Here is a 27803-nt window from a genome sequence, read left to right on the forward strand (position 1 = left end):
TTTAAAATAAAAAATAAATTTTCAAAAAATCGTTAATTCAAATTTCAAATTGTGGAAGTTTTTAAATATTTCAAGGAACCAATCATAATCAACTTTTCTTCTCTTATCCAATAAACAATTGATATCCACAGGAAATAATTTTGCAATTTAGAAGATTATGAACGAAGCATTAAGGTGAACATATCCGCGTTCACGACCACAATGGTCGTCATTTCCGTTATCTTAGACGCACAATGGAAATTTCTATTATTATGGAAATAATAGAAATTCGGTAACGATATGAAGAACGACAAGTCGCAGATAAGCGAACGCTAAATGACAGTATCTCGATTTTTAAACAAGTTTTACTTTCGCGACCGGTATTAATTATTTTGTCAAAGAAGTTTAGTGTATTTGTAAAAGAAAAAGTATGTCAAATTTTTTCTATATAGTGTTCTTTATTTAAGTTTTGAAAAAAATATACATATTATATACACATATATATGTATAAGTGATATATACACGCCAACTGAGACTAATCGATAAATTTTAAGTTCCATCGTATTGGTGCCCTCCAGGTAAAGTGTCAATGTAACTTGCGGCAGCACTGCCGCCTCTCTTTAGTAATTAACCAAACAAAATGGACACCGAAATAACGATTAAGCGAATACTCGTGCAATTGTTTTAAGTGAAATTTTCGAACAGGATGGAATCGCCGATTGTTAATATGTAAGTTATATTGTTTATTAAATTCATTACAATTATTAGCGATAAATTTTATCAAGTGGACGTCTTTAACAATGCCGAATTTTTCAACTTTTTATGATCATATTTTAATAATATAAAATGTAGCACCTATTTTCACCGAACGGGGTCATGTGCTGGCAAAGTACAGTATTGCGGATTATGAATGGCTACTGCGATTTTCTTATTTCTTTAATAATTATCATTCCTTTGTCGTCAACTAACCTAAATTTTTTCATGTTTTTTAACATTTTTTTTTTACAGAGATGACTGAAATTTCCATATATATATATGAAAAAATACTTCAATAAACGGTGATTTTGGATGTTACATTATTTTGGATAAAAGAAAAAGATTTGATATTATTGATTTCTGAAATATGCATTTTTTTTATGGACTTCCGGTTTTATTCAAGTTATAATACAGGTTCGGCATTTTTTTTTCTTTTCTTGACAAATAATATAACTTTTTGTTTTGTGTCTTTTTTCTAATTGAGTATTATTATGAAAACTTTTTTTAATCTATATATGAAAAAGATTTTTTTTAAAAATCTGATTCTATTTTTGCATGAGTCAAAAGGAATTAATTTTGTTATGTCACTGCTAATTCTGCTTTAATAGAAATTCAGACAGTTATGTGCTCTTTTCTAAAGAATATATTTTAAAGACATTGACATTCATTTCCTATTACAATTTAAATTCATTTTTTTTTTTTTTTATTTACCTTTGTGTGCAAATATCAATATTATTACTTTGGGAAAAAAAACAACTTGTTTTGAATAATTTTTAAATTCTTTTGAATTTATTGTTATGAATATTATTCTTTTATTTTAATTTTCCAACTGGAAATACAAAGTCATTTATAGGTTCATCATTTTGTTTTATAAATATATATATATTTTTTTTAAAATTGGAAATTAAATTGAAATTTTGTTCATTTTGAAAGGTTGAGAAGTTTTAATTTATCAAATAAATTGTAGTATAAAATATGAGATTGGGAAATTTTTTTTATATACATAATAATCGTTTAGGCAGATTGCATTATAGAATTATATTAATGCTGATAATCAGAGCGTCAATAGAGTAAAATGTAGTTTCATTTAAAGAAATTCGACTTTGCTTGATTATGTCAGCAAAATAAGGTCAGTAGCTAATGTTTACATTTTTTTTTCACATAAATATATATATATATCGAAATTAAGAGTTATAGACCCAACGTTTTCTGATTGCTAACATGCGTTTAGAAAAATGTAAACGTAAAATGTTCCTAATATTTGTATTTTACATATATGTATAAAATATTCTTGCAACTAAGTATAGTGAGAAAGAGAGATTCTTTTCTTAAAAATTCCAATTTTTCTCCCCGCAGTGCATGATTAAAGAAATGTTAGTTAACCCCTCTTTATCATATTTAACCCAGAGAATTAAAAATTATCATTTCTAGAAAGGAGGTTTTGTCTATAAATTCTAATAATTTATTCACGAAACAATTTTTTCATTATTTTTGATTCCAATTTCATATAATTACTTTGACACCAAACTTTCATAAATGAACAAAATTTTCTTGGTATATTTTTTGGATTATTCTAAATGAATATTGAAATTTATTTATTATGATTAAAATTATAATTTATTTATTATTTTTTAATTACAGTTTAATAATTATATTATTATTATTATTATAGTTTAATTTAATTAAATATTGAATTGAAAATTACGAAACAGATCAAATTTTTTTCTTTTTAAGTTTAGAATAATATGAATATTAAAAATATTAAATTCTTTTTCATTTATTAAAATTAATTTCTTAAAAGTAGATAAACATTGTTTTCTTTAAAAATACAACGTATAAGTGTATAACATTGTAATATATTTCTCTGTCAATTCTTATTGATTTTAGTTCTATTTTTATATCTTTCATTATAAGTTTTCAATTTATTATCAATTGCAAATTAAACAATTTTTTCATACAATTTATTATTTATTTTCGATATAAAAAATTTTGTTAATTATTCTAAACAAAACATAAATTTATTTTAAAAAAAAAATTATTGTTTAAAATAATTTTTGACTGACAAACTTTTTTTTATTGAGTACTTCAAAAAAATAGATTTGAATTTTCTTTGAGGTAACAAAATTTTGTTATGATTCTTAAGTTCGCCAAAACAAAATTCTTGTCAGTCAAATATATTTTAAAAAAAGGATTTTCTGTGCTGGAAATCTTTTTGGTTGAAAATTTTTACTATATAGTGAAATAATATTAATTATGTGGAATAATTTTGATTTTTATTTTGAAAATCATTTTTGTTGAAGTTATTTTATTTTTGTAGGTAGATAGAGAAAGAGAGAGAATAATATAACTGCATTGGTATAAAGAGAATCATCATCGTCGTCGTCGTCGTCGTCGTCGTTGTTGCTTGTGGTATAAAATAATGACGCGTGTGTATACTTTTCCTTCGTACATGCATCTATAGGTGAATGCACACACTTTGGATTGGGAATCACACAGAACGCGATTGGTTAATCAAGTATCCTGCGGTTCAATGCTGCTTTATAAGGTAAAATCTGATTGGTTCTCTTTCCGCTATAATTTGGACCCCGCCTGGCTACTGCCAATTGCTTCGACCGTCTTTCACCGCGGTATCGAATACTTTGTACACATAAATGTGTGTCGCCCCATCCTTATAATATATATATATATATATATATATATATATATATATATATACTCGTATGTGAATGCACAACAGTTTTTGATGTGTTGTTGTATATATACTATACGATGAGAGTGATGCCTCTAAAGATATGTGTATGCCCAGGGCCGTAAAATCCAATCCTTTTTCTCTTCATCTTAAAATTAATTACAAATTCATTTTTCTCATCTCTCTCTCTCTCTTTTCTATATTTCAAGTTCACAAATTTTTTTTTTAAATTCCTCTTTCATTAATTCATAAATAATAAATTATTGGAGTTATGTGGCACAAACTGATAATATAATGAGATTGATAACAAATAATTAATTTGAAAAATTTAGATTTTTTTTGTATTTATTTTTGATGTTTTCGATAAGTTTTTTTTGGAATATTTTCCTTAGAACCATATTAAATAAGACTAGTTTAATGCATTAATTAAAAAATATTTTTTTTTTCAACGTTCAGATCTCAATAAGAGAGCAATTAAAAGTAGATGACACGTTTAGCTGCTTTCGTTTCTTAGAAATCACTCAGCGTTTTATTAAACATTTTTATTCCCCTTGGAATTTTTATTTCATTGTCATTTATATAAGCAATATTTCTCATAATTGAACTATTTAAAGTAATTTTTTTCACAAATTTTTCAAATGAAAATCATTTTTATGGATACTATTTTTTAATTTGTAACATTAAATTTGTTTTTATTAAATAATAATAGAGAATGAATTCTCTTCACCAATTTATTAAGCCAAAAAATATATATTTCTGTTCAGTTTTTAATTTCGAATATAGATTACTATTTATTTTCAATGCGTCAATAAAACAGATGTTTGGAATTTAAGAAAATAACTGTAGTTCTTTGGTGTTCAAATCTTAAATTCACTGAAGGAAGACGATTTTATTTTTAGAACACTGCCTAGTTATTTACAGCTCATCTAATGTACCTAACTTTTCTTTATCTATTATTCTCCTACGTAAATGACGATGAGGAATAATTTTTCTTCAATATAAACTTTAAACTCGTATAGTGGTCGTACAATGTTTCAAATTACATAATATTCAAAGCTTCTTATAAGATTTTTTTTTCCTAAAGCGATTATCTTCGAGGATTTTCCCAAAAAAAAAAATAAATTATATTATTTTTATTTGTCCACAAAACTTTTTTTTTAGAATCACTGAAATTTTCTGTTTTAAAATCAAAGGTGCTTTGAAAAAAATAATCTTGATAACCAAACTAGAAGAAAACTCGTTTTTGGAATGAATTTCATAAGGAGAAAATAAAAAGAAATAAATTTCATGATGCGGCCGTTTCATTGGAAATTTTTCCTGACCCCTGAAAGTGAACAGGTGTGGTTTCTCAGACCGCAGTGAATTGTTGAGAGAGAAAGAGAGAGAGAGAGAAAGGTTGAAAAACTTGGAATAATTTAGTTAAGAGAGAGAATGTATTAATATTTCACACATTTTCCTCGAACTCATAATGGGCAAATTTTCAATTTTTATAATTTTATCAGAAGTGGAAATATATAAATTTTATTTCAAATTTTCATAAATAAAAATCTAAAATGTAGTCAATTTTTTCTATTTCAATATTTTAATTAATCTAAATGAATTATTATTAATATGTTTAATTTCTCTTTTATTTTCAGTTGTAAAAATTTTATTTATAAACAACGAAATCTCGAATGTTGAGAATTTTTGCAAATATACTATAATTATTTAACAGTAAAAACAATTTCTAATTATTTGAAATAAATAATGAAAACTTTTGTTAAAATTGAAAAAAAATTTCTTTATCAAGAAATTATTATGGAAATTTATTTCTGGAAATCAGATTTTCTTTTTTTAATCGATTATCGATCGAATTTTCATAAAACTTTTCAAAAACTCCTTACAAGAAGAAAACATTACAATGAAACAGAAAAAGAGAGACGTTGAATTATATTGCTGACCCAAGCTATAAAATTATTTTTCCACTCTCTTTCTCTCTCTCTCTTTTTATCAATATCCAGGAACCTGAAAAATATTTCCGCGGAAAGAAAAACTCAAACATTGGGAGAAAGAGAGAAAGTGAGGGAGACAAAAATCATCAAATGATCATTTTTGATATTTAATTACAGTGAAACACAAGTTTTTGGAGTATTTTATACTCCTTCTCCCCTTTCTGATAATTCCTGTTCTAGGCATCTTCTTCATTTTTGGATTGTGAAAAATAATAATTGAAAAAAAAAATATAAAAGAGAAATTTGATTTTTGATTAAATATTGGGTGTTTTCTGATCCGCGTGAGAGGACAGTGGCATCAACCTCTCTCTCTGTCTGTCTTTCTCTCTCTGAATTTCTCGCAAAAGGAGCGATTTTCCGCGGACACGATCCTGGATGTACAATTGTGTAGGTGCGCCTGTCGTTCAAAGTGTGCGTACGCACTGTACCTACAACGAGAGAGTCAAGACTACATACAGTTTCGTTCGGTTTCTGTCTCGGGGTGGAGTCAAGGGGGAACAGTTCATCGGGCAAAAGGTGGGGATCGACCAAGAGAGAGAGAGAGAGAGAAAGATAAATAGATAGAAAGAGAGCAAGATTGATGGGAAGAGAGACAGAGAGATGAATAGAATGAGGGAAAGAGACGGTTAAAAAGGAGCGAGGGAGAACGATATATATATAGAGAGAGAGCGACAGAAGCTCATAAAAAGAGGAAACGAGAGGCACCTACTACCTAGAAAGAGAGGGAGAGAGAGACACCAAGAGAGAGTGATATATAGGATCCTGGAGTGTTGAAGAGAGATAGAAACTGGCCGGGTGGCCGGTACCAAGAGAGAGAGAAAGCAAGATAGAAAAAGGGATCGCGGAAGAGGCGAAGAGAGAGAGAGAGAAACGAAGGAGAGAGGGAGGCAAAGATGTGTAGAATGATTCGGGCCTATGGACACGCTCGCACCTCGACGGTCTGTGCCGCCGCCGCAGCCGCCTTCAACGTGAAAATTGTGTGAACGCGCCGCGCCGCCAAGGGTGGCTTTCCGGGAAGTTAAAATCATTGTGATTTTATAGTTTACTTCTCGAAGAAGAGGTTCATGTGAGGATCCTGGCGCCAATTGGCGAAGGATTCATTTTGCTATGTGAAAAGTGACGCCGCACAGTGAAGTATCGAGCGTTAGAGAGAGTGGTGACGGCCGCCACGAATTCTCGGATGCCCAAGCGGAAATCTCTTTTTCTCTCTCTCTCTCTTTCTCTCTCATTCCGCGATAATGGCGTACGCTTCGACGTCTTGTTTTTTTTTTCATTTTTATTATTTTTTTTATCAAGTGGTGGCTGGTCCGATCAGCTCAGAATCCGTGAACCTGTCGCGCATTCACCCGAATGGAGACCATCACTGAGACGAATCATCAACGACAACGACAAGATGACGGACGACCTCGCCGAAAAGTGAGATTTCTCTCCTCCCGCACATCACCTTTACCTTGTTCGAAAAAAAAAGAAATTGCATTTTTATCCATAAAAGTGAACGTTTTTTTCCCCTCTTGTTGTGCACCGACAAATCTCTCAAGGACCTAGCCATTACGTCAGGTTCGTAAAGTTAGTCTTGAAAAAAAAAAATAAATTTTTTTTCTTGTATGTATTTTTTTTTTTTCTTGTTTCCATCCGAAAAAGTGCACACCGGTATACTCTCTCAATTAAACAGAGAGAGAGAGAGAAATACTCTCGGCATTTTGTATTTCCTGCTACGATCCTTTCTTTCCGGAGTTTTGTGATTCTCTCTCTCTATATATATATAAGAAGCGCTCGGTTTTGTCGACCTTTCCTTTACGGAATTCAAGAGGTCTAACAAATCGGCGCCTCGCTTCAATTTTCTCGAAAGGTGTGTGATCGATTTTTTCCAAGCTACTCCGGTTCAAGGGTGAACTCGGAAATTATTTGTGTTCTTTATTTTAATTTAAGACAGATGATTGTCCAAGGCCTTTTGGAAAATAATAATTGCATTAAGGAAACAAGTCGATTTTATTATTTCAACAAAGCAATTTTTTTTATAGGCTTTCCTCGTTTTCAATTTAATTAATTATTGGTTTTTAGTGTCTGATTTTTCTTTACTTTGTATCTTCTTTTTGTATATTAAAAAATACATCTTTCTCTCTCTCCCTCTCTCTCTTTATCTTTTTGTAGTTTTTCATTATGATCACGTTTCACATTTAATCAAATAACAATTGATGAAATTTATATCTGTCAAAATAATTCCTTGTATATACAGAATAATGCAGTCAACGTTTCTTTACGTATTGCATTCATCAATGATGATTGTGCAATTTCATTGATTCTGTGTTAGAAAAATAATTATAGTTCAATTTTTATTTCTTTTGCTATATTGAGAGACTTGACATTGTAGTTAACTGTTTTTTTTTTATTTTCGCTATAAAACTGAACATGTAAAACATTTAATTCTCTTGAAAAATTATTTATGCGACGCCAATCTGTATTTATAGCTGTTTTCTAATATTTCAATTTGATTAGTGTATGCTGAAAGTACACTACCTCAAAACCTGTTATTGACTTTCTTTTTAAAAACGAATTAAAGTCAATTATATAACAGATTAATTTTTGAAAAATTAAATGGAATATCGAATGGAAATAATAATAAAAAGAAATCTGATTTTCAGGAAATTAATTAAACTTGGACATAATCCATTCTCAAATATAATCTATTTTTATTTTAGCTATCTAGCCATTTCTTCAGAAACGGACTCTCAGGCAAAATGAATACATTCTGAAGGGGAAGGGTTATATCGGTTATGACATATAATCATAAGCGTATAGCTTTTCCCCTTTAGCGTGAATTCGTAACTTCAGTTTCTCACCATCAACGACTGTATTTTTTGAAAAAAAAAAAATATTACTTTTATTTATATATGTAAATGTTTAGTATAGTATTTTCTTTTTATTGATTTATTTGATTTTAAAGATAATTTACTAATGTTGCAGGTTAAAGAAAGAAGAATCAATCATCATGGGTACGTTATTGATTATAGAGAAGAATATTCGATACTCTCTTAAGCCTGAGATGGAGGCGAAGAGTCGTGCAGCATAAAGACATGGACTCGTACGATCTGTTTGGAGAAGATGTCAGTGGCTCAATGCTCGATGCTCTTCCTGATCTTGGGGGGAACGATCATTTTGACCCGGCAGGTGCAAACAATTCTGTCGTAGTGTCTAGAGATGGTCCCAATCCTGGTCCCAATGGAGGTGGGAGTTACATCAGTCAATCTTATAGTTTAACTCAAGAATCTCCACTTCAAAAATTAACTTCGTTCGGTGGATCTGAATTTGGTAGTAATAATCCCTTGCAAAATCCCTCGCAACGTAGTAGTATGTTTAATCAAAATATTGGCACTTTTGACGGCGGCGCTCCACAACGAGCGATGGTGCCAGGAGCATTTCAAAATCAAGCGCGTAGCTTAGCGCCCCAACATAGAAGTCCCCATCCCGGCACTGGGGGCCAATACCCAACTTATAGTGACAGTATGTACTCAATGGAGCAACAGCATCCAATGGCCAGAGCGAATATGAGCATGGATCCTGCCATGCAAGGCTGGCCAGGAGCGGGAAACGCTTATCCACAAATGCAAAGGCATTATAACCAAATGGCACCACAACCTGGTACTTATAGACAACACATTCCTCAATATCCCCATCAGCAGGATCAAAGTGGTATTAATCAGAAGATGCAGCAGCAACAACAACAACAACAACAGCAGCAGCAGCACTTCTCCGCTCAGCAGGGAATGATCGGCAATATGGGTGTACCACATCAATCAATGCAAACCAGCGCAGCTACTGGTGTTTATCAACACATGGTTGGTCAACAGCAACAACAACAGCAACAGCAGCAACAACACTATCAGCAGAATAATCCCGCTGCCATGTATCAAGGTTCAGCTGGCTATACCGGTTTTGGTGCCACCATGCACCAACAACCTCAACAACCACAACAACAGGCGCAAAGAATGCCTCATCATCTTCCGTCCCATGCTCCACATCAAACTCATCCCTCTCATCAGCAGTATCCTCAACATGCACCTCAACATTCTGTCAATCAACAACCACCAATGGATCCTCAATATCCCCATCATTCACCACAAATGTTCAATCAACCACAACACTCCGCACCTGGACCACAATTTAATGCCAATAAACATGGCACGAGTCCTCAATATCGATCATCATTTCCCCAATTATCACCACAAATGTCGCCTCGGCCACAAATGTCGCCGAGACCACCTCCAGTTCAACAACAAATGTCACCTAGGCCAATTATGTCTCCAGCTAAACCCAATACACTTTCACCACATCCACACGTACAAATGCCACATCAACAACAAGGACAACCTGGTCCGCTGTCAGTTTCGCCTTGTCCTCCAACATCAATGCCAATGAATCCATCTGCCACATCTCAACAAACAACACTTCAAGCCCTGGAACAAATGGTTATTCCCGTAGCCGTCTCGAATCCCAACGTGCCAAGTCAGGATTACGTACAGTTCCAGTCGCGACCACCAATGTCGCATCCAACAAACATTCTACCCCAGCCACCTGCACAAAATTCAATGCCACCGGTGACTGGTCCCAGGATGCCAATGCCCCAATCTTGGCCTCATCCTCAACAAATGTCACCAATTAGGCCGAGTATAAACGTTCCCGATAATCGACAAATGATGGAGTCACAGTCGCCTTCGACCTCCGATCAAAACACCTCTCTCTATCCCGTAAATGGTAATGACAGTATTCACAATGTTGTTGAACCAACAACAACAACGGCAACACCAACAGAACCAACGAAAATCGCGCAAAGTTCAGTCGCACCCTCAGCGCCAGAGAATAACGACACACCCGATCAAACAACAAGTTCTGTTCAAAGTTCCGAAGTATTGGCTCAACAAGGCGAAAGTCCAGCACCATCATCAATAAATCCATCAATTGAGCCAACACTCAAACCAACTCATCTTGAGCCAGTCCAATCATTGCCTGTCTCAAGTACAAGTAGCAATTTAGAAAGCCAAAATGATTCACCACAATTACAACCACCGCAGCAATCACCTGCTCCAAGTGTCGAAACACCAGACACTCAAAGCAGTGAACAAACTTCCGAAGTTGTATCGCAATTACAACCCCCACAACAACAATATCCATTGGATCCATCTTCGCCCCATGTTTCGCAAACATCGCCTCAGCTACACATGGAATCTCAAATCACTCAACAGGCAATCAATAATCAACCTCAACAATCGCAACAAATCTCCCAAACACAGTCTCCAATGAGCCAGCCAATGACTCAACAAATTGGTCATTCACCGCAAAATCAACCGAGTCAGTCTCAAATATCCCAATCGCAAACCCAAGCTCCTCAAGTCAGCCAATCTCAGCCACCGATTTGCCAGACTCCGCAAATCAGTCAAAGTCCACAAAGTTCGCAATTAAATCCAAGTACCCAAATGAATCCAAATTCACAAATGAATCCAAATCCGCAAATGAATACAAATTCGCAAATAAATCCAAATCAACAAATGAATCCAAATTCGCAGATGAATACAAATCCGCAAATGAATTCAAATTCGCAAATGAATGTTCAGATCAGTCAGACTCCGCAAATAAATCAATCGCAATCACCGCAAATAAGTCAATCGCAAATTGCAACGCCAACTCAACCAATGAGTCAATCGCCTTTACCTTCGATTCCTGTTCAATCAACTCAACAACAAATGGCGCCAATGACACCGCCTCAACAAATTGGTCCATCGCCCCCTCAACCAGTATTAGGTCAATCGCCACAAATGACCCCAACGCTTGGACAATCTCAACCTCATATACCACAACAGGTGAATATGATTTCACCTAATAATTCAATTTCCCATCAAATACCAACTCAATCTCCACAGATTCCACCAAATCCATCAGTGGTTGCACCATCACAAATTCCAAATCAAGGAACACAAGGACTTATTCAACAGCAATCAACAGCGCCACCACATTCGGTTCAACCTGGTTTTGGTGAATATACAAATATTCAAAAACCAAATAGCATGTATCAAAATGATATGATAGTTGGACAACAATCATATCATAGTGGTAATGAGGTTGTTGGTAGTAGTGAAATGCCAAATGTTTATGGAATGCCACCAGGAACAACAACGACAACAACAACATCAACGCCAGTTGCAACGGCCGCTGCATTTAGTTCATGTGCACCTGTGACACATCATCAGGAACGTGCTGCACTTCAACAACAATTACAGGAACTTTATTGTATGCCATCAGCACCTGAAAATCAAGAGAAAATTGTCAATCTTCAGGAAAAATTACAAGCACTACAACAACATGAGACAAATGAACAATGCAATGGTGGACCACAATGTATACTTCAAACACCGCTGTTCACTGCCGCTGCTGTTGTTGACAGTCCCCAGGTACGTTCTAATTTTTCTCATTTTGCTTCCTGTTAAATAAAAAAAATTTCAAAGTGCATATTTCACCAAACAACAATTCAATTAAAATACGAAAATTCTGTTATTAAATAAATTAAATTTTGTCTTAAAGAAAATTCCGTCAAATAATAAATTCAGTTAAAATCAAGAAAATAAATTATTTTTTAAAACGGAAAATTATAGAAAATTTTTATTTAAAAAAAAAATTGATCAGAATAATTAAAATTTAATTTGTTTAAAAAACAAATTTTTCGAGTTTCTTTTCCCATGTTAAGAAATTCCTTTTTTTTTTTTTTATCTAATCTTTGCCGTTTGACTAATCTTTTAATGATTATCCTCCTTATCTGAATCTTGACCTGTAAATTTTATTTATTTTTTTTTTTTTCGTATAGGTTTCGAGTACAACTGGTCGGGGTCGTAGCAAAGGAACGACAAGAGCAAAGAAAAGTCGAAAGAAAGCCGATAAGGAAGCGGCAGCTCCCGTGACACCACAAACTCCACAAGCTGAACAACCATTATCTGATAATCTAGTCACTCAAGGAGACAGCAGTAATGTTGTAGACAGTGCAGCTGATTCTGAAGATATAAAACCATCATCGGGTGATATTGAAGAGGAATGGAATAAAACAAGAAAATCAAGATCGCCCCGTAAGCCACGAAAACCAAAAGAACCCAAGGAACCAAAAGAACCGAAACCGAAAAAAGAACCTAAACCACCTAAGGAGGCAAAGGCACCAAAAGAGGCGAAGGTTCGAAAGAAAAAGGAGAAGGAAGTCAAAGAGGGGAATAAGCGAAGCAAAAAGTAAGTTTTGTCTTTCTTTCTTTTTTTTTTTTTTGTGGGGAAAAATAACTATTTTTTTTTTCAAATTTCAGAAAAGCCGCAGTTCAAGCTGAATCAACCGATGATATTAATGAAGACGTAACTGCTAGTGATTCGACAGCAATTCAAGATTCCGATATAAAGTGTAGTAATTCATCGTTACAAGACGATAACGAACAAGTTGATTCATCAACAAAGGAACCATTGGTATCGGAATCAAAGGATGAAAATGATGAAAAAGTCGAATCTGGTGATGCAGCTGATGAGAAAAAAGAGGAAGATAAAGATACAGTCGCTGAAAGTGCAACACCAGCGAAGAAAAAAGTCACTAGCCGAAAACGACCATCTGGTGGAAAATCAACAGCTGGAAAATCACCAAGAAGTTCAAAGTAATTATTCGTTTTATTTGAATTGAATTTTATAATTTGACTTTGAATTTGAATTTGATTTTTTATATTTTTATTTTCTTATTTAGAAAACGAAAGAGTCGAATTGCGCCCGATTCAGATGGTGAGGAATTGGCAACAACACCACCACCATCACCGGAAGCTGGCGAAGATCTTAATAAAAGAAGATCAGCTAGAAACACACATCGAAAAAAATATGTTGACGATGTAATGCTTCGTTTCTCCGATGATGAGGTTCCATTGCAAGATGCACAATCAAATAAGAAAAATGATTCTTCAGGACAAACGAAACCAACAGCAGTTAAGAAAGATTCAATCGAAGGCGGTGAAATTGGACCCAATAAACCAAATTTTGTATATATTGTAAGTATTCCTTTTTCTTTTCATAAAATCATTTTTTTCAAGTGACATTTTTTAATTAACCATTTTTTTTTTTTTTTTTTTTCTTTTAAAAGAACACAACTGACGAGGACTCAATGGTGGTGCAACATTTTCTTGTATGTCGTATGGGTAGACGAGAAGTGAAACCAGCACCAGTAGTCGAAGTAAAGAAAGAATCAGAAGAAGATGAAAAAGAAAAAGAAAAGACTGAAGAAAAGACTGAGGATGCAAAATCATCTGAAGTTGATGATAAGGAAGCGGAAGCTGAGACAGAAAGTACTGAGAAAGAAGAAACTAAAGAGGAAACAACAGAAAAGAAAGAAACAAAAGAAGAAAAGGAAAAGGAAGAAGAGAATGAAGAGAAGGTTGAAACGACAAAGGAGGATAAAAGTGACAATGAAGAAGAAAAAGTTGAAGAGAAAAAGAAGGATGATGAAACTGTTGAGGATGATGAAACAAAAGGTAAAGAACTTGTTCCAACGACACCGAAATCATTAGACACGAGTGGTAGTGGCGATTCTAAACCACAATGGATTGAAGTTGAAGAGTATTTTGTAAAATATCGCAATTTTTCGTATCTTCATTGTGAATGGAGAACCGAGGAAGAACTCTACAAGGGTGACAAGAGAATTCAAGCTAAATTGAAGAGATTCAAGCAAAAACTTCAACAGAATACGAATATATTTGAAAATGTAAGTTTTTTTTTGTAAAATTTAGAAAAATAAGAAAATTAATGTTATTTTTCTTTCACAGACTGAAGATGATCCATTTAATCCGGACTTTGTTGAAGTAGACAGAGTATTGGACGAAGCAACACATACTGATCCAACGACAGGAGAAACAGTTAGACATTTTTTGGTAAAATGGCGTTCACTTCAATATGAGGATTCAACATGGGAACTTGAGGAGGATGTTGATCCTGAAAAAATTGCCATCTTTCATAGATTTAATAAAGTTCCACCAAAAGATCAGTGGAAGGTAGGAAAAATTAAATTTAAATTTAAAAACGAAAAAATTAATTTTAATTAATTAATCTGTGGATTTTTTTTTTGCAGCCGAAGAAAAAACCAACAGCGGCTGCTTGGGAAAAATTGGAGAAGTCTCCAATTTATAAAGGTAACAATAGTTTGAGACCCTATCAATTGGAGGGTTTAAATTGGTTACTTTTCTCATGGTACAATGGACACAATTGTATTCTTGCTGATGAAATGGGTCTTGGTAAAACAATTCAATCATTGACATTTGTTGACGCTGTCTATAAATATGGAATTCGTGGTCCATTCTTGATAATTGCTCCTTTATCAACTATTCCAAATTGGCAGAGGGAATTTGAAGGATGGACGGACATGAATGTCGTCGTTTATCACGGATCGTATGTATCTAAATTTAGCAATTTTTTTTGTTTCTAATGACCCTTGAATTTATTTTTGCATTCTAAAAACTTTGAATTGAATTTTAAAAACAAAAACAAAAATTTAAATAAAATAATTAATTTTTTCAGAGCTGCAAGTCGCACAATGCTCCAAGAATACGAAGTTTATTATAAAAATGATAAGAAACAACAAATCAAAGACTTGATAAAGTTTAATGTTCTAATAACAACATTTGAAATAATAATAACCGATTTTAATGAATTAAAAGGTTATAATTGGCGACTATGTGTTATTGATGAGGCGCATAGATTAAAAAATCGTAATTGTAAATTACTCGAAGGATTAAGACAATTGAATCTCGAGCATAGAGTACTACTCTCAGGTACACCATTACAAAATAATGTCAATGAATTATTCTCGTTGCTCAATTTTCTAGAACCAATACAATTTGCAAGTAGTGAAGCATTTCTTAAAGAATTTGGTAATTTAAGTAGTGAAGTTGAAGTACAAAAATTACAACTTCTATTAAAGCCAATGATGTTGCGTCGTTTAAAAGAAGATGTTGAAAAATCACTTGCACCAAAAGAAGAAACTGTCGTTGAGGTTGAATTAACAAATATTCAAAAGAAATATTATCGTGGTATATTGGAGAAGAATTTTTCATTTCTCGCTAAAGGTACAACATCAGCGAATATACCAAATTTAATGAATACAATGATGGAATTAAGAAAATGTTGTATACATCCATTTTTACTTAATGGTGCTGAGGATCAAATTCAATTGGATTATAAACATGAGAAAGAAGATAGTGAGGCTTATTATCAAGCATTGGTTAATAGTTCAGGAAAAATGGTGCTTATTGATAAATTATTACCAAAATTGAAGGCGAGCGGTCATAGAGTACTAATATTTAGTCAAATGGTCAAATGCTTGGATCTTTTGGAGGATTATCTCGTTTATAAAAAGTAAGTTTTGTAAATTAAATTTATTAATTTTTCTAGTTCAATTTTTTTTTTATTTATTTATTTTTTTCTTCCAGATATCCATATGAGAGGATTGATGGACGAATTCGAGGGAATTTAAGACAAGCAGCTATTGATCGTTACAGTAAACCGGATTCGGATAGATTTGTCTTTTTGCTTTGTACAAAAGCAGGAGGTTTGGGAATTAATCTCACAGCAGCTGACACTGTCATTATTTACGACAGCGATTGGAATCCACAAAATGATTTACAGGTATGTTTTCGATTTTTATTTATTAATAAATATTATATTTAAATTAAATATTTATTTAATTTTAGGCTCAGGCGCGTTGTCATCGAATTGGACAACAAAAAATGGTGAAAGTTTATCGTCTACTTTGTCGTAATACATATGAACGTGAAATGTTTGATAAAGCCTCATTGAAATTGGGATTGGATAAAGCAATTCTTCAATCAATGAATACAACGCAAGGTGGAAAGGATCCAAATAATAAGCAATTGACAAAAAAAGAAATTGAAGATCTATTAAAAAAAGGTGCATATGGAGCAATAATGGACGATGATAATGCTGGTGATAAATTTTGCGAGGAGGATATTGATATTATTTTAGAAAGACGTACACAAGTTATAACAATTGAAGCCGAGAAGGGTTCAACATTTTCAAAAGCAAGTTTTGCTTGTTCTTCAAATAGATCCGATATTAATGTTGATGATCCTGATTTTTGGAAAAAATGGGCAAAAAAAGCGGAAATTGATACAACTGAAAAGAAAGAGGAAGATGAACTTGTTATATCGGAGCCAAGACGTAGGACACAAATTAAACGCTACGGTCATGATGAATCGGTTGTTGATATGTCGGAACTTGATAGTTCTGAAGATAACAGTGACGATGAATTAGGCGGTGGTCTAACTGGTAGAGGTACGTTTTTTTTTTTTTAAACTACTTTTTCTTTTTTATTTAGGAAACTATTAATTATTCTACTTTATACAGGAAAGAAACGACGTGACAAATTTAATAAGAAAAGTCGCAAATTCTACGACGAATATGTACCACGTGAAGGTGAAGTTGTCTATGGAAGTTGGGCGCGTAGTGAATGTTTCAAAGTTGAAAGGGGACTATTAACATTTGGTTGGGGTAGATGGGATGAAATTTTACAACACAGTCAATTTCGACGTGGATGGCGTGAAATTGACGTTGAAGATTGCGCTCGCGTTATTCTTCTCTATTGTTTACGTTATTATCGTGGCGATGAGAAAATTCGTAATTTTATTTGGGATTTAATAACTCCTATTGAAAATGGTGAGAAAATTAAAACAATGCCTGCAAATTCGCCCGGAAGAAATAGTAGACAAAAGAAAAAGTCACGTGTTCGTGAGGGTCGTGAAACACGTGGTGCTATTGTCAATGGTGGACCAAGTGATCCAAATCATTGGAGTAATGCCGAGAAATATGATGGTGACATTTTCCTCGAGAGCAATTATAAAAAACACTTGAGTCGTCATGCAAATAAGTGAGTTTTTTTTTCTTTTTAATTAATTTATTTACAATAAAAATTTTACTATTTTTATGATTTTATTTTCTATTACAGAGTATTGTTACGAGTGAGAATGTTGTATTATATCAAGCACGAGATTATTGGTGATCTTGTTCAACATATTTCTGACGGCGTTCACGTAAGGTTAGTATTAGCTTCACAAAAAAAAAAAAACCAAAAGCGCTTTTATTTCCTTTCAATTTTTCCAAAAAATTGTTTCTCACCAACAAAAAAAAAGAAAAAGAATTCACGCACTTACATACGTGCTTTTCGCAGCTTCTAGTTGCATGTGCAATGTATTTGTTTATCCTGGGACTTGTACATGGAATGCTCATAGAGCTGCCCTTCTTTGTAGCTATATTTTTATATACGTAAATGATACTTTATTTCTGACCCCCCCTTCACCTGTGCTACTAATAAATAGAAAGTCAAATTCCATTCTCATTATACAAATTAAATACTTGATGGCCTGGTTTCAACATGAAAAAAAAATGGTAAGAATCGAAAGCAGTGCACTGTGTTCAGAGGGCATTCATCTGATTAAACCCTTGAATTTTGACGATATTGACTCTAACATTTTTTTTCACATTTCGAGAATTCTATTTGATTTTTTTTCTTTTTCTTTCAATAAATTTTTTTTTTTTTTCTATTTTTTCATTACTTTTCTAATAAACCTTTTTTTCTTCTTTGTTTTTCTTTTTTTCTATCGATTAAGTAGCAAAATAAGATTTGATATCGCCAAAAAATTTGTTGTCAAAATTATAAAGAAAAAAAAAAAATTATTGAGTTTATTATGAACTCTCTTAATTGGCTTATTATTATCGTAAAAAAAAAAAAAATTTGGCAAATTGTAAATGAAAACCGCCTCACAGTGCGTTGCGGATGAATACTCCACAATTGGCAGACCGACCAACCAAATGGTGGGATTCAACGGCAGACAAATCATTAATCGTAGGATGCTACAAACATGGCTATGAGAGTTACGACCAGATGAGGGCCGATCCTACGCTTTCTTTCATTTCAAGCTGTCCTCTCCCCTCCCCAAGACAGACAACTCAAAATAAGTAAGTACAAAAATTCTTCTCACGATTTTTTTTTTTTAATTTACATATGCTCTCTTGTCCCTTTGATCTCAACACTAATTGCATGTCAATATTTATAACCGCTATTTATGTATTTTTGCTGCTATTGTGTCAAAAAAAAAAAAAAAAAAAAAACATAGCCAGCAAAAATAAAAATGCTTTGCATCAATGTTTACACTGATCACGCTCTAATTTTGCTTTTTTTAATTGTAAGGACATTTTTAGATTTAGACCTAATTTTCGAAAGAAAAAAATTTATAATTTAATCTTATCAAAGAAGAAGAAAAAGTAGTAGTAGTACTTAATGGTAATATCAATAGTTTGTCTACAACAGATAAAAAAAAAAGTCTTATCTTTCTTAAAAAATTGAAAAAAAAGATAAAAGTTTTTGTTTATGGGATTATGGAAATAAAAATGCTTTTTTTCAAAATCAGAGAGGAAAGCAGTTTAGAAACAGAAATTGAAGAAGGTGAATCTTCCGGTATAATTAAGGATAGTAAAGATTTGGATAAATTTGGAAGAGTTACACCAGCTGATTCTCCAGCTATTTCAAGCAAGGCTGATACACCAATTCCAGAAGCTGGAAGTAGTCATGATACTAATGAAGCAACTCTTATGGAAGATGAAAAAAATTGGCCATCAGTTGTCGATCTCAATACACGTTTACGTCGTGTTATCACTTCTTATCAACGAAATGTTAAAAAAGAAGACGTAAAAACGTTTCCTAAGGGAAAAGTTGGCGAAACAGGAGGGGGAGGAGAGACGAGCAATCATCAAGGAACGATGATTGAACCTCCTTTAAATATGCAAGGATGGGATTTACAACAACTTGCCATGTATTTATTGGTAAGTATTCAAAATTATTTTCTTCACATAAACAAAATGGGAAATTCAATTTTTATTCTTTTGTAGAAAATGGAAAGGAGAGAAAAAATGGAAGCTATGGTGAAGGAAAGAGAACGAACACGTATTGAGGAGCAAAAAGCTAAGTGGACCCGCCGTGAAGAAAGTGAATTTTTACGTGTTATTTCTACATACGGTGTAAATTATGATCGAAAAAAGGCTCAGTACGATTGGACAAAATTCAAAAGTATTGCTAGATTTGACAAAAAGACGGACAATGATCTCACTGACTATTACATGTCTTTTAGAGCAATGTGCAAAAAAGTTTGCAGCTCAAAGACCAACGATGATGAAGGTACATTTTTATTTTATTACATTCTCCAAACAATTTAATTTTTACATAAAGGAAATTTTCAAAAAAAAAATACCTTTTTTTTTCCTTTACAGATACAACAGAAGGATCAGTGGAGTATTTAAGTCCCAGTAAGGCGCGACAAATTTTAGATCGTGTTGATCTTTTGAGTAAAATTCGCGAAGATATTTTATCACATCCACATTTGGAGGAACGACTTTTACTTTGTCAACCATCGGCCGATACACCTGAATGGTGGCATGTGGGCAAACATGATAAAGAACTTCTTCTTGGAGCAGCAAAACATGGATTGGGTCGAACTGACATAACAATATTGAACGATCCTGATTTTTCATTTCATAAAATTCTTGGCAAAAGTATTTACAACAGTGTTCAGGCAGCAAAAAATCTTGAAAAAGTCGAAAAGGCAATTAAATTAGAAAATAGAGACGATATTCTCAAATTTGACAAAGATGAAATTCTCGTTAAATTAGAAAAAGGTGAAGGTACATTAAAAATTGAAAAAGTTGGCATTAAGAAGGATAAAGATACACAGGCAACAGAAAAGAAACCCGAAGTTTTAAATAGTGATAAAGGACAAGTTGAAATGACTCTCGTTAAATCGGAAACATTCGCCGAGAGTAAATTAGAAAACATTGCTGCTAATAACGGTTTGACTATCACTACTGTAAAGGCAAAATCACCCGAGAAGGAAATTTCAAAAGATGAGAAATCTGAAATTGAAAAAACAGTTACAGAACCCGTTAAAGAAGAAGATGAAGAGCAAAAAGAAAAACCTTCTGAAGAAATGGAAGTTTCTCCACCAATCGATAAGGAAAATCAAGAAGAAAGTGAGAAAAAGTCTAAAGATGAAGATGTTGAGAAAACACCCGAGGTTGCTGAAAAACTGGAAACTAAAGAAGAAGAAGAAACAATCACTGAAAAAGAAGAGAATAAAAGCGAAACAAATGATGAAAAAGAAAAGAAAGAAAATGAACAGGAAGTTGAAAAATCCTCTGTAGTTGATATGGAAATCTCCAAAGATGAAGCGACAGAAAAGGAGAAAGAGAATGAGGAAGAGAAAGAGAAAGAAGAAGTGAAAGAACAGGAGGAAATAACAGAAGAAAAGATAAAACTCGAAACATCCGAAGAGACCCAAAAAGAGAAATCCGAAGAAGTTACAAAGAAAACTGAAGAAGAAGAAAAAGGAAAAGAAGGAAAACCCGAGGAAGAAAAAACAGAAGAAAGAAAAGTAGAAGAAGAAGAAGTAAAGGAAGAAGAAACAAAAACCGAAGAGCAAAAAGAAGTTGAACCCTCCAAGGACCCAAAAGTCGAAGACAAATGCAGCGTTCAAGCAGCCGAATTAAAGGCAATGTTCCCCGATTTAGAAGTAATACAACCACTCTCAAGATTAACGCAAATTGACACATTTGTTCTTCGCGACAAAGCAATTGATTACAATGAACCAACAGTTGCTCAACTATTAGCTCACAGTTATCAATCGTCAATAAAATGGCCCAAGGAGCATGCAATCGAAGCACGTTTACGTCACATTGTACATGCCGTCGATCAAAAAGAATGGCCAGTCACTGTCAATTACACTGCCGGCGATGAAAATGAACCAACTGCCAATGAGAAAATTGATTCCGATGTTATAACAATAACCACCGATCATGGAATATCAAGATCGCTTGCTGCCGTTAATAATATTGCAGCAGCAGCAGCGGCGGCTAAAAAACGTAAACGACACATTGCCATTGACGTGGAAACAGAACGTGCCAAATTACATGCACTTTTAAATAGCAGTCATATGACATCACAACCACCTGTACCACTCACAAAGCCACCAATTCTTTCCGCTCAAAATTGGGAAACAAACGATGAATCACAATCGGAAGAATCGCGTCGATCAACACCCGTTCAACCACCACCGGCTCATCAACAAACAAGAACTCCCGCCATACCATTTGATTTGAAATACACCCTCCCTGGGAAAACAACAGTCATTCCCGGTACTTCGAGTACTCTAACTCCAATTGATCTTTCCGCTGGGTAAATAAAATTAAATTATAAATAAATATAACTAGTTAATAATAATTGTAAATAATTAAATACCTTTTTTTTTAGCTATCCTAAACCAACAACGGAAACAAGTAAAGATATGATGAACGAAGTTCAGGACTTTTCGATGCCAAACAAAGTCAAACAGATCAGTAGCAATAAGGGCAAATTGGACAGTATGTTAGACAAATTAATGAAACGAAAGAATTGCGTAAGTTATTTTAATTTTTATTTTCTTAACGAATTTGCAATATTTTAAAAATTTTATTTTTCCATCCTTATAGCCAACTGATGAGCCAATTGTTGGTAAGGAGAAGAAACGAAGAAAATTGGATGAAATAGTTTTAGGCTTAAGCGCAGCGAAGGAACAACAAAGTACTCATTATCCGGAACATGGAAAGAAAAGTACAATAACACCAAATGTCACAGTTACACCAACATCGGCACCAATTGGTCTTCCCAATCCACCAACGCCTCTATCACAAAAACCATTTTCCATTACTGTGACATCAATTCCATCATCGCGTGCATCATCATCAACATCAAATGTACCACCACCTGCGATACATTCTCACAAGGATAATTTCTCTGCTCTTTTTGCACAAGCTGAACAACAAAATCGTGAACTTGCTAAAAAACATCAACATCAACAACAACAGCAGCAACAACAACAACATGCTTATAATTCCGTTCACGCCTCACCATCATCATCTTCATCGTCGAGTCATCGGAAAAATTACGAAGCAATGATTGCCGATATTCACAAAGTCGCTGAATATTCATCTAAAGTTGGTTCCTATTCACATGAGGCAAAAGTCAATAAATGGCTCGCTGAACAAACAGCAATGTCGGAACAATTAAATGCTGAATATTTAAATGCACCGCGACGACGAAGACCGCGCGTTGATCCATCGGCATTAAATTGGAAAAATTTAACAGGAGAGGAAAATGTCGCAGTCATCAATCGATTAACTGGAAAAAAGGTATTTTTCTTTTTCATATAAATATTATTTAATTTAATAGGCCTCCGACTTTTTTTTGCTCCTTACAGTCGATCTAATTCAATAATAGCAACTGAAACAAAAAAATTAATTTTGCAGGTAACAGGAAGTAAAGCTCCGCAATTAAAACGTTTAGGCCAGTGGTTAATGGAGAATCCAATGTTTGATGTTGATCCAAAATGGGCTGAGCTTGTTAAAGAACGTGGTAATCTTCCTCATGATCTTCAAAAACGTTTACCAGGTTCAGAGAGAAATGGTGGCAACAAAGGAAAAAGTCCAGGACGACCACCAATGATGCCAAGTCCAACTGGACAACAATCAATGAATCCTGCAAATTTAGCCGCAACATCAATGGCATCGAGTCTCAATTTTCCATCATTGTCAAATATCAATAGTTCAATTCTCTCGGGTCTCTCGCTTGGTAATTTTGATCCTAAGAATAATCCACTATTGATTCCATTCGGTGGTTTACCAAATCTTGGTGCACTCGGCGGATTAGGAAATCTAGGCAGTTTGAGTAATATGAGTTTGACGAATTCCCTATTTGCAAATCTTGCCGGTCTTGGTTTACCATCACTCGCCGGTATGGAAGCAGCGTTAGGTGCAACTGCAACCAGCACTGCTGATACAAATGTCGTTACATCGGCAAGTAGTCAAAAATTATCAACAAGTACAAGTAGTTCAAGTAAATCACGTACTAAAATGGAACCACCGACTAGTAAATCATCAGCACCATCGACATCAACATCATCGACACTACCAACAACAGCGCCATTTCCCTTCTTTTTCACAAATCCCAGCCTTTTATATACACCACTTGGTCTCGGTGGTTTAGGTCCCGGTGGTCTTGGTCCATTTTCCATGCAACCAGGTAGTGTTTCATCAACCTATGAAAGTCTCGCACAATGCGGTTTGCTCAATACACCAACATCGAGTGCCTCAACATCATCGTCAACGCGTAAATCAACATCTGCTTCATCGAGTTCAAGACGCGATATCGAACAAATAAAACGCAAGGAACCCGAAAAGAAACCACGTTATCCAACCGATGGCACGAGTTTACAACAATTTGTCGAAAATGCCCAACAGGAAGAGCGTAAACGTATAGAGGCACAAGAAAAACGTGAAGCAATCGAATTAGCTGAAATTGCCGATCTTTCAGCGCGCATTGAACGTAAAACAAAAGAACAAGAAATGAAAGAGGCCCTCGAACAATTGAGTCGAACAAGCGCTGAATTATTGACACGTAATTTAGATGAACGTCCATCGTCAAAGAGAGCTCGTGATGCACCTCTCTTGGAACAACCACAAATTCCCTCTTCATTACAAGTGACACTCGAACCAGTTGGTAAAAAAATGAAAACAGAAACAAAAGTTGAAATCAAAGTCACCGAACCAAAAAGTGTGGAAAAAAGTGTCGAGGCAAAAATTGATTTAAAACCAGAAGAAAAGGAAGAAATTGAAAAAAGTGTTTCGCCACCACCACCATCTGCACCGATTATAGAACCACCAACAATTGCAACAACTGTTGATCAAAAACCCGAGGATGATATTCCACCTCCTCCTTCTACTCCTCTTCCACTTCCTCAAGAAGAGATTAAAGAAAGTCCCCCTCCAAAGAGTTCGACTTCTTCAGTAAAAGAAGATTCCGATCAACAATCGGAAACAGTAACTCCAAAAACTCCAGTAACTGAAAAAAGCGCTCAAGATGAAGAAGAGACAAAATGTCCAAAAACAAAAAAATCCCGCGGTGGTAAACGATTAAATATTGAACCACCGCCTGAGAGAAAAAATTTACGTTCAAGTGCTGGTCGACAAGCAAGAGCCGCTGCTGAACGACAAGCACGCATGGAAGGTGAACAACAACAACAAGCTGAACATCCAGAAACTCATAGTTCGGTTGAGTGAGGACACGAGTTTTCGAAAATAACAAAAATAGTGACAAAAAATAGTGATGATTATAAAAACGCGAGTGCACAACGTAAAACAATTGTTCCGCCCAAAAAAAAAACTACTAGAAAAGTTATTGATAAAGTGACGTGTCGACGTTCGACCCGATCATCGAGAAAATAAGAGAAGAACTCTAGAAAAAAAAAAAAAAAATGAAAACTTAATTCTTAATAGTGAAATTAGTGCACACACATTGCAGGAACGAATCTACAATTTTTCGATAGAATTAAGAGTAAATGAAAAATAAACGTGATAAGTCATGCAACGTAAAGTAATAAAATACGATATATATCGTATTTGCATGATGATGATCTTAATTACATTAACGTAATTTTTTTTCTTTTTTTTTTTTTTTGTTAAACTATCTCTTCATTTTTCCAACGCATTTGATTTCGATCAAGGACTGTTTTATATAACTGCGCTATTATTATTATAATAATATTAACAATTATATATATAAATATTATAAATATATCGCATAATACATGTAATAGTGCGAAAAACGTATAATTAACTTAAATAAACGAAAGTGTAAATATTTTACGATCCGCCTAGATTTAATTAAGTAAACAGACAAAAAAAGAAAGCAGAAAAAAAAATTGTGTACTTGGAAAAAGTGTATATAATGCAGTGTACTTTTAATTATTATTATTATTATTATTCTTATTAGGTAAAAATAATAAACGGCTTCTTTTGTTGTTTGCAAGTGATTTTCGTTACTATTTTTCTGTTTAAAAGCTTGAGTTCTTTTTTTTTTTTTACTATGTTCGGGGAGAAAAAAAAATTATTCAAGTATGTGACGAAAACAAAGGCTGCTTGGGAGTGAAAAATTTTTCTTTGATAAATTTTACAATATTCCTTTCAATCAGTCCAATAAATAATTGTATTTAATTTCGATCAATTTCAATTTAAGATTATATTATAATTGACAGATCAATTTTTAGTTTACCCCCATCAAAAAAAAAATTATATTTAAATCGATTTTATTTTTCTTATTTGCGAAAAAAAAAGAAATGACAAAAAGACAAGATTTTTTTTCCTCGAGCAGCTTTGTCAAATCAAAAAAATTAAAAATAAAAAAAAAATAATGGAGAAAAAAGAATATTTCTCTTTGAAAGATTTGAAATTTTTGCTGTAACTTTTCAGAACCTTTCAAAAAAAAAAAAAAAAATGTATTATTGTGTCAATTTTACATGTACGCTTCTGTTTACAAAAAAAAAAGAAATTTCAATGATGCGCTTGGCTGTGTTTTGAATTTCATCATTTTCGATTCAATATTTAAAAAAAAAAAAAAAAAATATTATATAAAAGTTTTCGGTTGTGATTTAAGTCTGTTTTTATTGTCAATAAATATCGATGAAAAAGAATGAAAAGAAAAAAAGGAAAAAAAAAATTGTAATTAATTTTTAGACAATTCAAACTGAAAATAACGAAATGCAATAGGTGTAATTAAAAAGTGACGAAAATGTAACTTTCTGAAATTTGTAGTGTTCTGAAAAACGTGAATTTCTTAAAAATAAAAATAATTACAAGTTCCATTAATTGTATTTTCATTTTTTCGATTTGTATTATACAATACAAATTCCGAAAATATTAAAATTCTCTTTGTATTTTTTTTAGAAATTCAATTGTTTATTGTCAAAACAAATATCAATTATTAAAATTGATAATTTAGATGAAAGAAATAATTTCTATAATTAAAATATAGATAAAAAAATATATCTTTTAAAATTCTTTTTAGGCATCTGTAGGCTCATCGATTAAACGGAGATAATTTTTACGAGACGGCAATTCCATTGTATTTATTTTTGATGTAAAAAGTTTTTTAGCTTCTTCGTCGGGAATATTTGGTTGTATCATAACAGGATCTCCTTTCTAAAGCAAAAATTTAATTAATTACCTTCTAAATATGATTTTTTTTTTTTTAGAAAATTAATTCAAATTACCTTCCAATCCACAGGTGTTGCCACCTTGTATTTATCAGTTAATTTAAGCGATTCCAAAACACGGATAATTTCACTAAAAAATTAGTAATTAAAATGAATAATTAAATTAATTTAATGATTAATTTATTTTTAGGAATGAAATTCGTACTCAAAATTTCGTCCCGTTGTTGCTGGATATAAAATTGACAAACGCATTTTTTTATTTTCATCAATAATAAAGACAGAACGAGCCGATACAGGAACTCCTGCACTATCAAGTTCCTGAGGATCTAACATTCCAAGCATTATACAAAGTTTACGAGATTCATCTTCAATTATCGGGTAAGGAAAATCAGATGATTGTATTCCTCCATAAGCTTTAATATCCTACAAAAATTTTATGTAAATTCATATAAATTGCAAATATTTAACACATTTGGAAAAAAAAAGATTATTAATAATAACCTCAATCCATTTTTTGTGAGAATCAACCGAATTGCAAGACAATGCAATAACTTTAACACCCAATCTTCCAAATTCAGGCATTAATTTTACAACTCTTGCCAATTCAGTGGTACAAACTGGTGTAAAATCATGTGGATGAGAAAATAAAATACCCCATCTTGAATAATATAAAATATATATTAAAAGTTGATAGATTAATATTAAAAAAATACATATATAATAGGTTATAAAATCATTACTCACGAATTGCCCAACCATTCGTGAAATTTTATAGTTCCAACACTCGTGTTGGCTTCAAAATCAGGAAACGTTTCACCTAATTTAATCATATTGTCCTTTAATTAAAAACACGGTAAAATTTTTTAATTTAGAAAATTAAAAAAAAACGTTTATTATTCCTGTATATACCGGCAATAATCAACACTTCCGTTTCCGTGACAACGTCGCCATCTTGAGCGGAAACAACCGACGCCATCTAGCGATTAATTCTATTTGAAATTTAATGCAAACAAAATCTCATATTTCTCGCGTTTATATTATTCATTTTTTATATTTTACATGTTTTCTGTTACGTAAATTATCAATTTTTTTCTTTACATTGATAAATCAATGATAATAGCGAATACAAATTTTATAAGAAATTAATATAAGAGGAAATATTATTCGCGCCATTTTTTGAATTTTGCGAAGCACTTCCCCTCTAAACGTTTCTACGGACAACTTCAGTTTGAAACGAAATTTTGCAACAAT

At 33.0% G+C, this 27803-nt stretch overlaps 2 protein-coding genes across 7 annotated transcripts; one reads left to right on the top strand and one right to left on the bottom strand.

Moving 5' to 3' along the window:
• Window positions 1-183: 183 nt before the first annotated feature.
• LOC127277252 (chromodomain-helicase-DNA-binding protein 7-like) lies at window positions 184-26201 on the top strand. Of its 6 annotated transcripts, XM_051298217.1 has the most exons (23): window positions 184-708; window positions 988-1149; window positions 3053-3280; window positions 8380-11270; window positions 11331-11858; window positions 12269-12678; window positions 12750-13085; window positions 13172-13466; window positions 13559-14176; window positions 14238-14462; window positions 14540-14856; window positions 14986-15822; window positions 15897-16092; window positions 16158-16758; window positions 16831-17350; window positions 17429-17518; window positions 18247-18438; window positions 18891-19302; window positions 19369-19654; window positions 19747-21703; window positions 21779-21923; window positions 21997-22695; window positions 22813-26201. In XM_051298217.1, the coding sequence occupies exons 4-23, from the start codon at window positions 8490-8492 to the stop codon at window positions 24619-24621; spliced, it is 13254 nt and encodes a 4417-aa protein (XP_051154174.1). In that variant the 5' UTR covers window positions 184-708; window positions 988-1149; window positions 3053-3280; window positions 8380-8489; the 3' UTR covers window positions 24622-26201. The 6 variants fall into 6 exon arrangements, with proteins under 6 accessions (XP_051154174.1, XP_051154170.1, XP_051154175.1 ...); XM_051298213.1 differs by having other exon boundaries at window positions 8380-11858; XM_051298218.1 differs by lacking the exon at window positions 18247-18438 and having other exon boundaries at window positions 8380-11858.
• Window positions 26190-27500, bottom strand: LOC127277258 (peroxiredoxin-6). Its single transcript, XM_051298225.1, has 5 exons — window positions 27297-27500; window positions 27054-27210; window positions 26758-26975; window positions 26610-26682; window positions 26190-26538 (listed from the first exon to the last, which is right to left on the bottom strand). The coding sequence occupies exons 1-5, from the start codon at window positions 27380-27382 to the stop codon at window positions 26401-26403; spliced, it is 672 nt and encodes a 223-aa protein (XP_051154182.1). The 5' UTR covers window positions 27383-27500; the 3' UTR covers window positions 26190-26400.
• Between the last annotated feature and the right edge of the window lie 303 nt (window positions 27501-27803).

The sequence above is a fragment of the Leptopilina boulardi genome, unplaced genomic scaffold (assembly GCF_019393585.1).
Source record: "Leptopilina boulardi isolate dan_hultmark-lab unplaced genomic scaffold, ZJU_Lbou_2.1 LbouV2_165, whole genome shotgun sequence".
NCBI classification, from domain to species: Eukaryota; Metazoa; Arthropoda; class Insecta; order Hymenoptera; family Figitidae; genus Leptopilina; species Leptopilina boulardi.

What these genes read in the sequence shown, in the direction of transcription:
- LOC127277258 (XM_051298225.1), bottom strand. Translation starts at nt 27,382, where the DNA reads ATGATTAAATTAGGTGAAACGTTTCCTGATTTTGAAGCCAACACGAGT. An exon ending in CTCACAAAAAATGGATTGAG is followed by an intron (nt 26,976 to 27,053) that starts GTTATTATTAAT and finishes AAATTTTTGTAG; the next exon opens with GATATTAAAGCTTATGGAGG. An exon ending in ACAACGGGACGAAATTTTGA is followed by an intron (nt 26,683 to 26,757) that starts GTACGAATTTCA and finishes CTAATTTTTTAG; the next exon opens with TGAAATTATCCGTGTTTTGG.
- LOC127277252 (XM_051298213.1), top strand. Translation starts at nt 8,490, where the DNA reads ATGGACTCGTACGATCTGTTTGGAGAAGATGTCAGTGGCTCAATGCTC. An exon ending in GGGAATAAGCGAAGCAAAAA is followed by an intron (nt 12,679 to 12,749) that starts GTAAGTTTTGTC and finishes TTCAAATTTCAG; the next exon opens with AAAAGCCGCAGTTCAAGCTG. An exon ending in AAAGACCAACGATGATGAAG is followed by an intron (nt 19,655 to 19,746) that starts GTACATTTTTAT and finishes TTTCCTTTACAG; the next exon opens with ATACAACAGAAGGATCAGTG.